The sequence below is a fragment of the Phocoena sinus genome, chromosome 4, assembly GCF_008692025.1.
Source record: "Phocoena sinus isolate mPhoSin1 chromosome 4, mPhoSin1.pri, whole genome shotgun sequence".
In the NCBI taxonomy this organism is placed as follows: Eukaryota; Metazoa; Chordata; class Mammalia; order Artiodactyla; family Phocoenidae; genus Phocoena; species Phocoena sinus.
In genome coordinates, this window is record NC_045766.1 from 5,136,874 (window position 1) to 5,149,986 (window position 13,113).

General features: G+C 39.5%; 1 protein-coding gene across 2 annotated transcripts in view; it reads left to right on the top strand.

Annotated features, from left to right (window-relative positions):
• Positions 1-13,113, top strand: part of ZNF385D (zinc finger protein 385D) — a 327,336-nt gene that overhangs the window by 230,870 nt on the left and 83,353 nt on the right. For both annotated transcript variants that reach the window (XM_032631619.1, XM_032631620.1), the window contains exon 4: positions 4,126-4,288. In XM_032631619.1, coding sequence (XP_032487510.1) covers positions 4,126-4,288 — 163 coding nt within the window. The remainder of the gene's footprint in view (positions 1-4,125; positions 4,289-13,113) is intronic.

Consider the following 13,113-nt stretch of genomic DNA (forward strand, 5'->3'; position numbering starts at 1 on the left):
ATAAATATTTAATGTGATAAAATGAAATGACATCAGAAACTAACAAAGACCACCTCGTTCTTTTTGAAATCATGTGTTCATGAAAATGAATTAGTTATCATTGCCATATATGTATGCTTATAGTAAACTTCCTAGTTCTTCAAAAGCCTATCACGAGACTTTATGCCAAAGACATGCAGATTAAAATTGTACAAGGTATTGGAGCTAAGGGAATAAAAGGATGCATGAACATTAATTTTGCAGTGAGTTTCACAGAATAATAGTGCTTTATAACAAAGCCTCATAGATAAGCAAAATAGATGTGTGTATATGTGCGCATGTGTTTCAAAATGATGAAACTCTTCCAAGTGTTCGCCATTTCACGGTTATTTTTATCTACTTTGGAACTTCAGTTGCATTTAAACCTGAAGGCTTTTTGAAATACTGAAGACAAATTTTGAAGATTGAAAAGTCTGACTGGCTACTGAAGGCTAGGATTGGTGCTGACATTTAAAGTGGCATCACTATTCCGCAGGAATGTGTGTGCATATCTTGAATGTCACCGCTTGCCTCTGGGATGACACTTGTTAGATTTCATGGTGTCATGTGCTAGTTCAAGGTCGGCGATAGTGATTTTTACACTATACCCGAATATTCCATTTATGATCTAAAAGGAACTTGATGAAAGCAATGTTTTCTTGTTCTCTGTGTACTTTGATCACCTAATTCTCTTTGAGTTTTAAAATACAGAATTCTGACATGTGCTGTGATGAAGTAGTATACTTACTTAACTTTGAAATCATTCCTGTGAAAAATAATAGTCTGTTTGTGTTCGATGGTTCCCAGGTTTCTGAGGATGACTTGATTCAGAGACTGGCTAAGAAATACTAGGAGACAACCTTGGAGGGAAAATGGCATGCCACGTACACCCAGCACCTCTCTGCCCAAAGGCAAAGCAGATGAGCCCCAAAGACACATCTCTTTGTGTCTTTTTTTACACACATGATTCCTTCTTAGGCTGCAGCTTTGTCTACAGTCACAGAAAGGTTAGATGTGGCTGAAAAATCTGTCCAGTCCAGTGAAGTGGGCTAACAGGGTAAGGAGAGCTGTCTGGGCTTTCTTCATTTACACAAGGAACACGCCTTTATGCAACACACCTGTATCAAGGGGGCTTGCGGCAACATGGATGCAACTAGAGATTCTCATAATAAGTGAAGTCGGACAGAGAAAGACAAGTACCATATGATATCACTTATATGTGGAATCTAAAATATAACACACATTAACTTACCTATAACAGAAACAGACTCACAGACATAGAGAACAGACTGGTGGTTGCCAAGGGGGAAGAGGTATGGGGGAAGGAAGGATTGGAAGTTTGGGGTTAGCAGATGCAAACTATTATAGAGAGAATGGATACACAACAATGTCCCACTGTATAGCACAGAGAATTATATTCAACATCCTATGATAAACCATAGTGGAAAAGAATACTAAAAAAGAAGAGTTCAGGGGGCAGTATACATAGATATTAAAATTAATACCAGTAGAACCCAAGAGCAGTCCAATAAATTATACAAACATAAAGATCAATGACAAAGAAAATTTACAGTATCCAGAAGGGTTATCTGTCTGCATTCTGTTTACAACTTGTATATCGACTTCTACCCCTAGCACACACACACCCTACACCACCACAATCCCATTGAGCCTACCCCGATCCGCCTCCACTATATCCAACATTTCCCCCGAAATTCTACAGGTCTCTCCATAGCATTTTGGACCTTCATACCATTCAACTTTTTCTTTTCAAATCTGTGGGAGGCTCACTTGCTTTTTTTTTAAATAGCAGATATTTTTAATTATTATCAGGGTGCTTTGGGACTATTATTCAATTAACAAGTGAGTGTGCATACTGTCTTCTTTTGTTCTGCTTTTTAATATATTAGGGGTCTCAACTGGGAGCCTACCAACTATTGGTAATTTGATCACTCTCTTTTCCCCACAACTCCCTGAGCCATTTCACTTGTTGGAAGCATTGGCTTAGCTGTATCTGTGCAGAGGGTTTCTTTTTTTTCAGCCGTGGGGCGCGGGATATAAGTACACTCTTAAGTGTCAGGATTCTTTCGGAGTAACTTTCTTAATATCTAAAATAGTGACATTCACCTGGTCCTATGGTGTATTAAAACAAAGTCATATCTGATTTGAAATACCACCGAGAATATAGATTTGCCAGGAACCTTAGAATGAAAGTATATGTACAAAATATATATTTTGAAGGTATATGTGGGGATAGCACTGTTTATCTCAACCTTATATTTTAATATGCATTATACATAAAGCATTCACTTCTATACCAGGAGTAGGAGATGAACCTTGCTTTAAGGGAAAGTACATCATCAGCTGTGTAGAGAAGATGACCGACTATATATTGTGGAATTAATTGAATACAGCATCATGCCCTCAAAAGATATACCCAAAGGATTTGAATTATTGGAAATAAATCAGGAAGGAGAAAAAAGGGACACCACTCAATAGCATTTTCTGGGCTTCCCTGGTGGCGCAGTGGTTGGGGGTCCGCCTGCCGGTGCAGGGGACGTGGGTTCGTGCCCCGGTCTGGGAGGATCCCACATGCCGTGGAGCCGCTGGGCCCGTGGGCCATGGCTGCTGGGCCTGTGTGTCCGGAGCCTGTGCTCCGCAGCGGGAGAGGCCACAGCAGTGAGAGGCCCACGTACCGCAAAAAAAAAAAAATAGCATTTTCCATGTAGAATCAAACCAATCCAATCTATCACTGGTTCCTCAATTAACTATAGTAAGTCTTAACTTCATATTTTGACTCACACTATGTCTTTTGATGTTATGTGTTGTTGGAAAACTGATGCATGAGTGTCCTCTCTGTTCAAACTGTTTCTAATATACAATTTCCTTGTCCAGTGTTCTTTCAATAAAGGTACCTAGTCCTTTGAGGATACTTGTCAGAATGATGCAAATGAAGGTGTGGATTATATATTTATCTACTTATAAAAAGATATACTGCAACACCCTACCTACTACAGTTGCTGTGATGAAGAGGCCAATGTGCATTTTTCTGGCAAAATGGAACATTGAGTTTAAATAAGTCATGGGAAGTGATGCGTAGATACTATACAGAATTAGTCCTCCACCGAGATTTCTTCCTTGTGAGGTCATAGTTTTAAAGGTTTTGAGCTGGAAAACCTTCTAATCTAAGAACCTCCCTGCCCACTTCCACCTCACCCTAAACCACAAAGGCTTCCCCGTCACCACCAATAAAATAACATTAATAAATATATATTTTTAAAGATGATTTTCTATCTCATTGTCTCTCCAATACCAAAAGATAAGGTTAAGAAAATATAAACTTGGGAATATATATATTACTATTTATAGAAATCTCAGAAAGCAAAGGCAAAAGTATTGCATCGGCCCCATGAAGTGCTCAAAACACACTGGATCCTCCTGGCAATGGACAAGGGCACAAAGGACACACGTGTTGAAAGAATACCTTGAACTCAGACTACCCTCTGTGGGAAGCAAAGAGAAAGAAAGAATCATAAAATTGCCTAGCTTCCATATACTCCATTTGGACTTCAGCAGTGCATTTGATTTTGAACTCTCACGCTCCCATCTCAGCCTCCAGGGTGCCTATTTCCCTTGTTATCGGTGAATTTTTCCTGGTAGACGCCTGTTGGGTCCTGTATTAACAAGACACATTGTAGAAGGAGAAACATATTTCCGGAGCCAAGAAGGTGAGAGCTACTCTTTCTAGGGCCCTTGTTAATCTTTGGGAGCCCAGCATCTTCTGTGACAGAACAAAGGCAATACAGTTGTAAATTCTTATTTTTTTTTCTCCCACTCCACAAAGAAAATGTTGTTGCTATGTTAGTGTCCATCTACATTTTTCTGAAGAGAAGCAATAGAATATTTCTTCCTTCCATCCAGAGGTTTTAGAACTTGATTCCCTTTGCTTCGTAGCATCATTCTGAATAGAACCCCACCGTTTGACCACAGCCACGATTCGCGTGAATGGTACCTATTATTGAAAGGGAGTCTGTATTTGCAGTAATACAGAGAATGCCAGTTTAGAAATGAGCCTGATTGCATGGTTCATTTTGTTCTCCTTTGTAGAGCCAGGCTGCGGCCCACTACAAAGGCACGAAACATGCCAAGAAGCTCAAAGCACTGGAAGCCATGAAAAATAAGCAGAAATCTGTAACTGCCAAGGACAGCGCAAAGACTACCTTCACCTCCATCACTACCAATACCATCAATACCAGCTCTGACAAAACAGGTTAAGCGACGCTCTTTGTTGTGTTACTGTCGTCCTCATCCTTGTTGTTCGGGGGCTCCTTCCCTTGCTTGACTGTATCTGTTGCTGGTGTTCCTTCCATCTTGATTCATGCTTGATCCATCTTTCTATGTAATGGTAATGCTTCCCCCTCATTTTTCCAGTACCCTTGAGCGATGTCGATAATCACTAGTAATGTTGCAGATTTTGCACTGGAAAGAGTCCTATGGCTGTTTTAGAGGAACACAAGAGTCAGAAGGGCATCGAAAGCCATTACCTCTTTTTGAGAAGGGAACCTTTCCGGTGTGTATCGTTTGCATCTTGTAGGCAAGCACGTTAGCCTATAACCGCATGGCAGATTTGATTGAACTGTGAGTACACATTAGAATATGCCAAATTAATCAAGAAGGCCCCCATAAGGGCATTATTCCTGACAGGGTTTATTCTCATAAATCCCAAACATTGCATTGTTTTAAGTAGTGGCTGTGTGAATCTGGGCTTGTTATGGCTGGGTAACCTTCCCTCTGCATACACAGGTAAGTGTTATTGATACCAATTATTCTTTTTAACAGTCTTCACAGTGAAATGACGGCCTCTGAATGGTGCCTTGGGATAGCTCCTCAAGCAACCAGTGTATTCACGGCAGGGGAAGCCAGTGGGGTTTCCACAAGCTGGCATTTAAAAATATAAGACCACTGGTCCTCGAAACTTACATAAAAAGAGATCCCGTGTGATTCATGGATGTACACACATCCATTTAATGAATCACTTTCTAAGAATACAAGGGCTGGTATGTGCCAGCTGCCTTCCGGCCCCTACAAATAACAGTGGTCAGGAAGCATTTATATTGTCATTGATGGGAATGTCTTACCTAGAAGAGAACTTCTGGCCCTGGCTGATGAAAATATAAAGTCAACAGTGAACCAATGCAACAGATTAAAGCGACGTTATTACACGCGGTACACCCATGAGACATATGATACATAGTCCTCAAAGGATCTGGAGAGATGCTCGCTCCTGTGTGAATCTGTAAGGGACGACAGTGTCCTCTGTGAGTTCCCACAACACATTTTCTATACTTCATCTGAATATTATTGGTGCATGCATCATGCCTCCTTCCTGAGTAAACTGTATACTCTCTGAGGCTGAGTGACCTCTCGTCATCTTTGTACCCCAGCACCTGTCTGACGTGGGGTAGGTGCTAAGTAAAATGTCTGTTGGCTGCATTTTCTTTCATCCCTTTGATTCTCTGATTCATCTGGTTTTGTGTCACAACATATAAAGGGGGAAGAAGAAAAAAAAAAAACCTGTCATGTTCATTTCTTTGGTATTCAGAGCAAGAGCTGAATTACACCGTCTTATTAATTTAGATGTAAAACCTTGTAGGGAACACATTATTCTTTTCTCCATTAATTGAAAAGTCACCACCCTATTTGGGGGCCTGTAGGGGAAATGAGCAGTCTTGAAGCAGTTGAGTGTAATTTCTGCTCCCAGATATTGGCATCTGGGGTGGGATCCCTAAAGCCATACTCGCCATAGAGACATATATTCATTCCATTTGCAAAAAGACAGTAGGTAGGAAGAATAAAGATGTAAATTTGATGTAAAAGGTTTGATATAAAGAGATGAGTTTGATGTAAAGTTTTTGCTCATTGCCAGACTCTTTTACTCCTAGACATTTTTATCAATAATGGCTGTTTGGATTACCTTGATTTCTCTTTAAAATGCAAAAAATCCCTGTTACATTGAGATGCATGGCATTTAAAAATATATATATGTACATGGTAGGTAGAGCTGCTGACTGGGCTTAAGAAGTGCTCCCTTTGTGTCATCTCCATTACATAAATGAGTTATGAATACATACCTCCATCCCTCACCTGAGAGACTAGAGTGGAAAGGCTCTGTCCTCTTGGAGGATGAATGGAAACTAGTTTGGACTGGGTTGTGGGACAGAGCCTACATAAGATAGACAGAATTCTAGTGGGGATGCCAGATTCACCTAGTGGTTGGAATGGCGTTGAAATGGTGAAGTGCCCTTTCTAGCTGGAGCTAGAGAAAATTCCAGAAGGACAGAGGGATAATAAAATCTGCAAAGTTAGTACAAATATCTTAAAGCCAAAGTAAGGAAGTGGTGGGCATCTGGAAGGGGTTGGCTTCCTGATCCAAGGGGACCTCTACCCACAAAGAAACGGGTCATACAGGTTGAAAGACTAACGAGTCCAGCACACTCGCTAGGTGTTTTAAGCCAAACTCTATCCTTATCTGGGATTTCTGCAAAACTACCTATGAGAAGTCGCCCAAGAAAGCTCCTGGAATTTCATAGGCTCTTAGCCCATTCGTACTGCAGTATGAATCTGAGGCACCTATGCTGATAAATGGGAGTTTTCTTAAAGCGATTACTTGTCCTTTTTATTACTGCCTGTGTCCTCATACTGATTGGGAAGGAGCACAGCTCTGAAAACAGGATGGGTCTCTGAGCTAGTTTCTTACAACAGTTAAATACTCGGAGGCAGAAGGGGAAAGAGAGAACACTCTGAAATCAAAGACCACATATTTTTTAATGATAAAAAATTGTAACCTTTCTACTTAATGTAAAAAGTTGTTTTGGGGTTTGTGGACTTAGCCATGCATAAAAGGTATAGAGACATTAAACCACTTTCAGTAAGTTTACCAAATTGTTCCTAACGAGAATTTAGTATGTATGTAGGCCAATTGCTTTTAAAAATGCTTGAGTATACGGTGGTGTGATAGACAAGAATCTTAGGAGAAGGTTGGGCAACAATAGTAAAAAAAAAAAAAAGAAAGCAAGAAGTGGTATAGACTTGAATTTAAAAATTGCTTAGGAGGTTTTCCTGGGATTCTTTAAAACACAAGAAATAAAAAAAAAAAAACACACAAGAAATAGAATATTCATAAAAACCAAATTCTCATTCCAAATCTACTTACAAAAAGAGAATGTAGACAAACAATTCCTTCTAAATTCCTAAATCATGTATTATGGGCTTAAATTGCTACCTTAGGCTAATAAATATGTCTACATATTTGGGCTTACATGAGGGCTGAGGTCTCAGACACTAACTTCGCGGTCTTGGGATTCTTTTCCCCTCCTTCTACCAGTCTGCAGGCTTTAGTGGTGAGCAATTCAATGATCCACCACCAGCCGCTCCCAGATAGCCTCGTTCCCCTACTGCTAGGCAAGAAGACACTCCCTAACGTTAATACATAATTTTAGTCCTTACAATCTAATGAGGAGTGTTTGGTGAATTTACACAAAGAAAAATTTACAGGCAAAAGTAATATTTTAAAAAATATTTCGAACACTCAAAATTGTTACGGGAGGGTGATTGCTATTCATTCACAGAATATTTCACGGAGCAAACATTTCCAAAGGTGACCAGAATAACTTTGTCTGACTTAGCGAGGTTTTTTTTAAATTGAAGTATAGTTGCTTTACAATGTTGTATTAGTTTTGGTGCACAGCAAAGTGATTTGGTTTATATATATATACACACATATACATATATACATACATATATATATATTATTTTTGGATTCTTTTCCATTATAGGTTATTACAAGATACTGAATATAGTTCCCTGTGCTACACAGTAGGTCCTGTCGTTTATCTATTTTATGTACAGTAGTATATAGTACTATCTGTTCATCTAATTTATCCCTCCCCACGTTTTTCTTTTAATGCAAGTTTTCTATACAGAAAAAGTAATGACAAAACTTAAGAAATTATGCTTAAAATAACTTGGCAAACATAGCTCAATTGATTTTTTTTTCCTGTGAAATGACACGTTCGCAGTTGTTGGATTAAGTCTTGTGCGAAGTCATCCTCTGGTCTTTCTTTACTTTCCCTTTGGGGACAGTTTTATTCATTCCTATGACCTATCCATTAGGTTAGGCTAGGTGAATCTTCAGTAATAAACAACTGCCAACTCCTGGTGGCTTTTACAGCCACTAATTATTGCTCTCACACCCTACAGAGCAGCTATGGGTTTTTGTTTTTTGTTTTTTTTTCCTTTGTTAATTTAACTCTAGGGCCAGGCTAATGAAGCAATCACTAGCTGGGCATTACCAGTTCTATGGAAGAGGAAAAAAGAAGGGTGTGAATCAATAGGCTTTTAAAGCTTTTTAATGCAAGTGACTTAACTTTCCTCTCCCTTTCCTTGGCGAGTCACATGATCAAGCCTGATTATAAAGGGCAGGGAAGAATAATCTTCTTCAGGGAAGGGGACAGGTATTAGTGAGCAATAAAAGCATCACATCCCACCATGGCTTCCGCCATCCCTGTGTTGGAGTCTCAGCATTCCACATCTCCAGCCTTGTTCTTCTCCTGAAATCTGACCTGATTTCTTTTTTTTTTTATATACACTTTATTTATTTATTTATGTTTAAAACCCAGCTGCATTGTGTCTTTGTCGCTGCATGCAGGCTTTCTCTAGTTGCAGCGAGTGGGGGCTACTCTTCGTTGCAGTGCGCAGGCTTCTCACTGTGGTGGCTTCTCTTGTTGCGGAGCACGGGCGCTAGGTGTGCGGGCTCAGTAGTTGTGGCGCACGGGCTTAGTAGCTGTGGTGCACGGGCTTAGTTGCTCCACGGCATGTGGGATCTTCCCGGACCAGGGCTTGAACCCGTGTCCCCTGCATTGGCAGGAGGATTCTTAACCACTGAGCCACTAGGGAAATCCCTGACCTGATTTCTAAGGCTTATTGGTCACTCACTTGGATGGCTTGTTAGCACCTCTATTTTGCAGGTTCAAAAAAAAAATAAGCCTCACTTTGACCATCCTCCCCAACTCTCTCTCCATCCTGCCTTTCCGAGTTTTACTTTTGGTCCTGGAGCTTATAGACCTGAAACCTTCTATCCGTCTTAGCCTCTTCTTCCTATCTCAGTCCACACATCCGTTCAGTGGTTGGAACCCACTCCCCTCACATTCCCAGAAGACGTCCTTCACTCTTTCACACATGGTTTCTACCCATATCCTGGCCTCATGGGTCTCAGTTTTACTCCTACCATTGCCCTAGCCTCCATGCAAGTCCAACTGCCTCCATTCTGGCCCCTTGACAACCATATCCTTCATGCTACTGCCCATTCATACTAGACAGTATATAAGGCACAGCACTAACCCACTCAGAAACCTTCATTGTGCCTTTATGCTGGACCTCATGGTCCCCCATGGTGTGATCACAACCTGCCTTTCCAAACTTTTCTTCTGCTGTTCACCTACAATATTCGCTAGAGACGTGATCCCCCTGCATCTTTGTATCTTATACTGTTCTAAATTTCTCCCTTAAAGTGTGTCACTTTTCTCTTCTTCGTTCTGCCTATGAAGTCCCATAAGAATCCGTATCTTCCTAACTGCCCTATCTTATTCTTGTTCACATATAATTTTTATGTCCTTACCTTTTCCTATGGCCAGATGATATGCTCATTTAGAGTACATACTTGCGTAATCCTTTTATTTATCTTTTTTTCTTTAAAGAGTACTTTTTGTGTAAAAGTAGGGTTTTTTTTGTTTTTTTTTTTAATAAGTAGTTTTAAAACCTGAAGCAATCAGTTTTGCTCTCTTGTTCTTGAATTAAAAGCAAACCTCTAGACTTTTTTATTTGTGAATACCTGATTGCATGAAAGAACAATGGTTCTCATTAATCCAAAGAATTCTGAGATATTGCTCATCAAATTTCAGAGTTGCAGGTTTTCTTAAAGGTCATCAAGTCTAACTCCTAAAGCTTGTTTGTTCTTTGTTTGCTTCCTTTGAGATTCCCTGGTTACACAGGTAAAGAAGACTTGACGTTTCTAATGTTCCTTCAGTGACTATCAGTCAGGAGTTAATTAGTCTATTGAGTTTTAGATTTACGATAGTCATCCACTTGGTAAGATCTGAGAACATTTCTCCCTGGTTCTATTACATAATTCTCTCAAGTCTCAGCGAATTGCAAATATAGTCATTAGATAAAGCTACTATGTTACAAGTTAAATTTGCACTTTTCTCTCTTATGATTCAATCTTCTTTGTATCAATTTTCCCCTCTCTTTTTCTTTTTGGCAATTCAAAATTATCATCCAGGGATGTTGTACTTACCTGACCCAAAGGTGCCAAGAGTGAAATACTTTTGAATCTATTTATGAAAAGGTCTATGAATGCAAAGGAACATTTATTTACTCTGAATTAATAATTGATTCTAAGTGTTTATTGGAATTCAAATTATTTATACTTAGAGCGATGGAGACTTTTCTAATGATAAAGAAGATATCCAATGGAAAGTGATATCCAATGACTACAAATAAATACATTAGGAAACAAAGCCTCTTTGTGAATGTCAGTCAATTTTATAAGGTCACAGAGTCTGGGGTCTTTCCTTTCCTGAGCCTTATCCTCTCAAGCCAGCTGTTTACATCAGACCCAGTGCCAGGCAGTGCTAGGCACACACTTTTTTTTTCCTTTCCATTTAAGTAGAAGCTAAATCATGAGAATGGTGACCCGGAAATAAAAGTGGTAGATGAGTAGTTTGTAAGGAAAAGCCAGTCCAGTGCCATTTAGAAAATAGACACATAGTTTTCAGCAGAGGACAAGAGAGAATTAGCTTTGTTTCTGTTTTCATAAGGAAGTTGGGAAAAGTTTGCTTTTCTTGACAAAGGCTTCAGACAAAGGTCCCAAGTGTTGAAAATTATAACAGAATACAAACTGGTTTGACATCAGAAAGCCATGCATCTTTGAAATTGTGTTATACATTTGTATGTATGATATTGTATGGAATATATCAGATGGTATTTTATTATATAAATATTTTGCATACATATTTATTGATATGCAAGATTCTGTCTTTAATACCTGTTCCTGAAATACCCCACTACACCAGGTCTTCATAATCAGCATTGCCCATTTTCTTTAAGAAGAGGAACACATGCTTTTGTGGCTTATGAAGCCATAGCTCTTTTGACCTTTCGGAGGCAATACAAAGTCATTTGAAAAGGGACACATTTCTATCAGCACTTACAGATCTGGTGTAGTGACGTAAAAATGCCCCTCTTGGCAGAGTAGAAATTGTGCTGGCTCCTGGGGTCTTTCTTTTCTCACCCATTCTCCCAAACAAAGACCCCCTGGAACAGTCACTAATACAATTAAGGACCCCATTGCCAGCATCTTGGCACAGGAGTTGAAGCACTGTTGCGAGACCACTGATGCCTTAAGTGGTTTTTCTCTTCTTAGCGCTGGCTCATGACATGCTTCTGACTGGTCGAAGAAAGAGCCTTTACCAAGTGTTCCCTGCTCAAGATGTGTGATAAGTACCAGCAGAGTGTACTGGTAGCAGATCTCTAGAGAGATTAAAAAAGAGAAGGGGAATTCAGAAAGGAAACACACACACAAACCCTAGATGCTTATTTGAATATTGTGGTTCCAGCATCCTTGTGTATGAATCCGTGATGACAGATCATACATTAGGGGTGATGTGGAAATCACAAACAATATTCGATCCTGTTCTTTTTGTGCCTGAGGAAATCAAGATGAATGGTATTGTGCTGATAAAAGCTTTGACCCAGATACATTATACAAACCCAATCCTTGAATCGCAGAAGAATTTCACCAAAAATTCTTCATCTGGACAGGAACGTGTTGTCTTCCTAAACGTAATGAATGAGTGAAGCAGTGAGGACCTACATTTCCTAAAGAACCTGTCGTCTATCCATATGGTCAAGGGCTGGGGTATTGTGTGCATGATAGGAGGGGAATTAAAACTAAACTGACAAGCTAGACGTAATTTATGTTATGGTTCAAAGCAACAGGGTCCCTGACTTGTGTGTGTGTGTGTGTGTGTGTGCGTATCTGTACACACTTCGTGTATGTGGCTCTCTTTCTTTAAGAAATACCAAATTGAATAAAATAAATGATAAGCTAAACACCTAACCAGTATCTATGAAATAACAGACATCTGGATGAATTTTAAAAACTAAATTAAAACTCCCAGTGGCTTTGTCTACAGCTGTTACACTTCTGGAAACATCTGTATCTATGCGTGCATTTGTGTGTGTTTTTTAATTAATGGAGGGTTTTTTTTCTCCCCCTGTTTTTATGTTCTTCTTAGGAATCAAGTGGACATAAGCTTATATAATGATAAAATATTTCAACTGCAAAATAATGATTCTGAATGTTAGACTCTTAACTATAACAAAAAAGTTTAACAATGATCAAATATGACAGAACATGAAGTGAGCACCTGTAAAAAACACGTGGACCATGAGAGAACTTTGTCTCCAAAGTGGAAAAGTGAAGGGTTTAATATCTAATAGTAATAGACATGAAACGAATGTGAAACAAAACATGTTAGCAGCACATTTCTTACAGTCAGGAGCCATAAAGCTTCTACTGAATTCTTGGTAAAACACAAACTGAAACAGATATTTAAATTAAAAATTATACTTGCATTTATGCTCAATGAATTCCAGACTCTTAAGCATGGCGTCAGAACTTTTTTGTGGTCTGACCTTTGCCTACCATTTTTGGCAGTCCTTCACATCTCTGTTGAACTCCAGCGCAACAAAATTACTTGAGAATCCAGGGCAAGGTGCGTATGTTCTTTTGCTTCGAAAAATCCTCCCTTATACCTCACCTCATCCCATGTATCACCTACGGAGGCACAGAGGATGCACACGTTGTGTGCCAGTGATGGATGCGCACAAACATGTACAGATAGAATCACGTTCTTTGCCTGGCTAATTCCCATTTCCAGGCTTCTGTGTAAGTTCCGTCCTAGCACCTACTGAAATTGTGTACCTTCCTACTTGTCAACCCCGTCAAATTTTCACCTCCTTGGTGGAGCATAC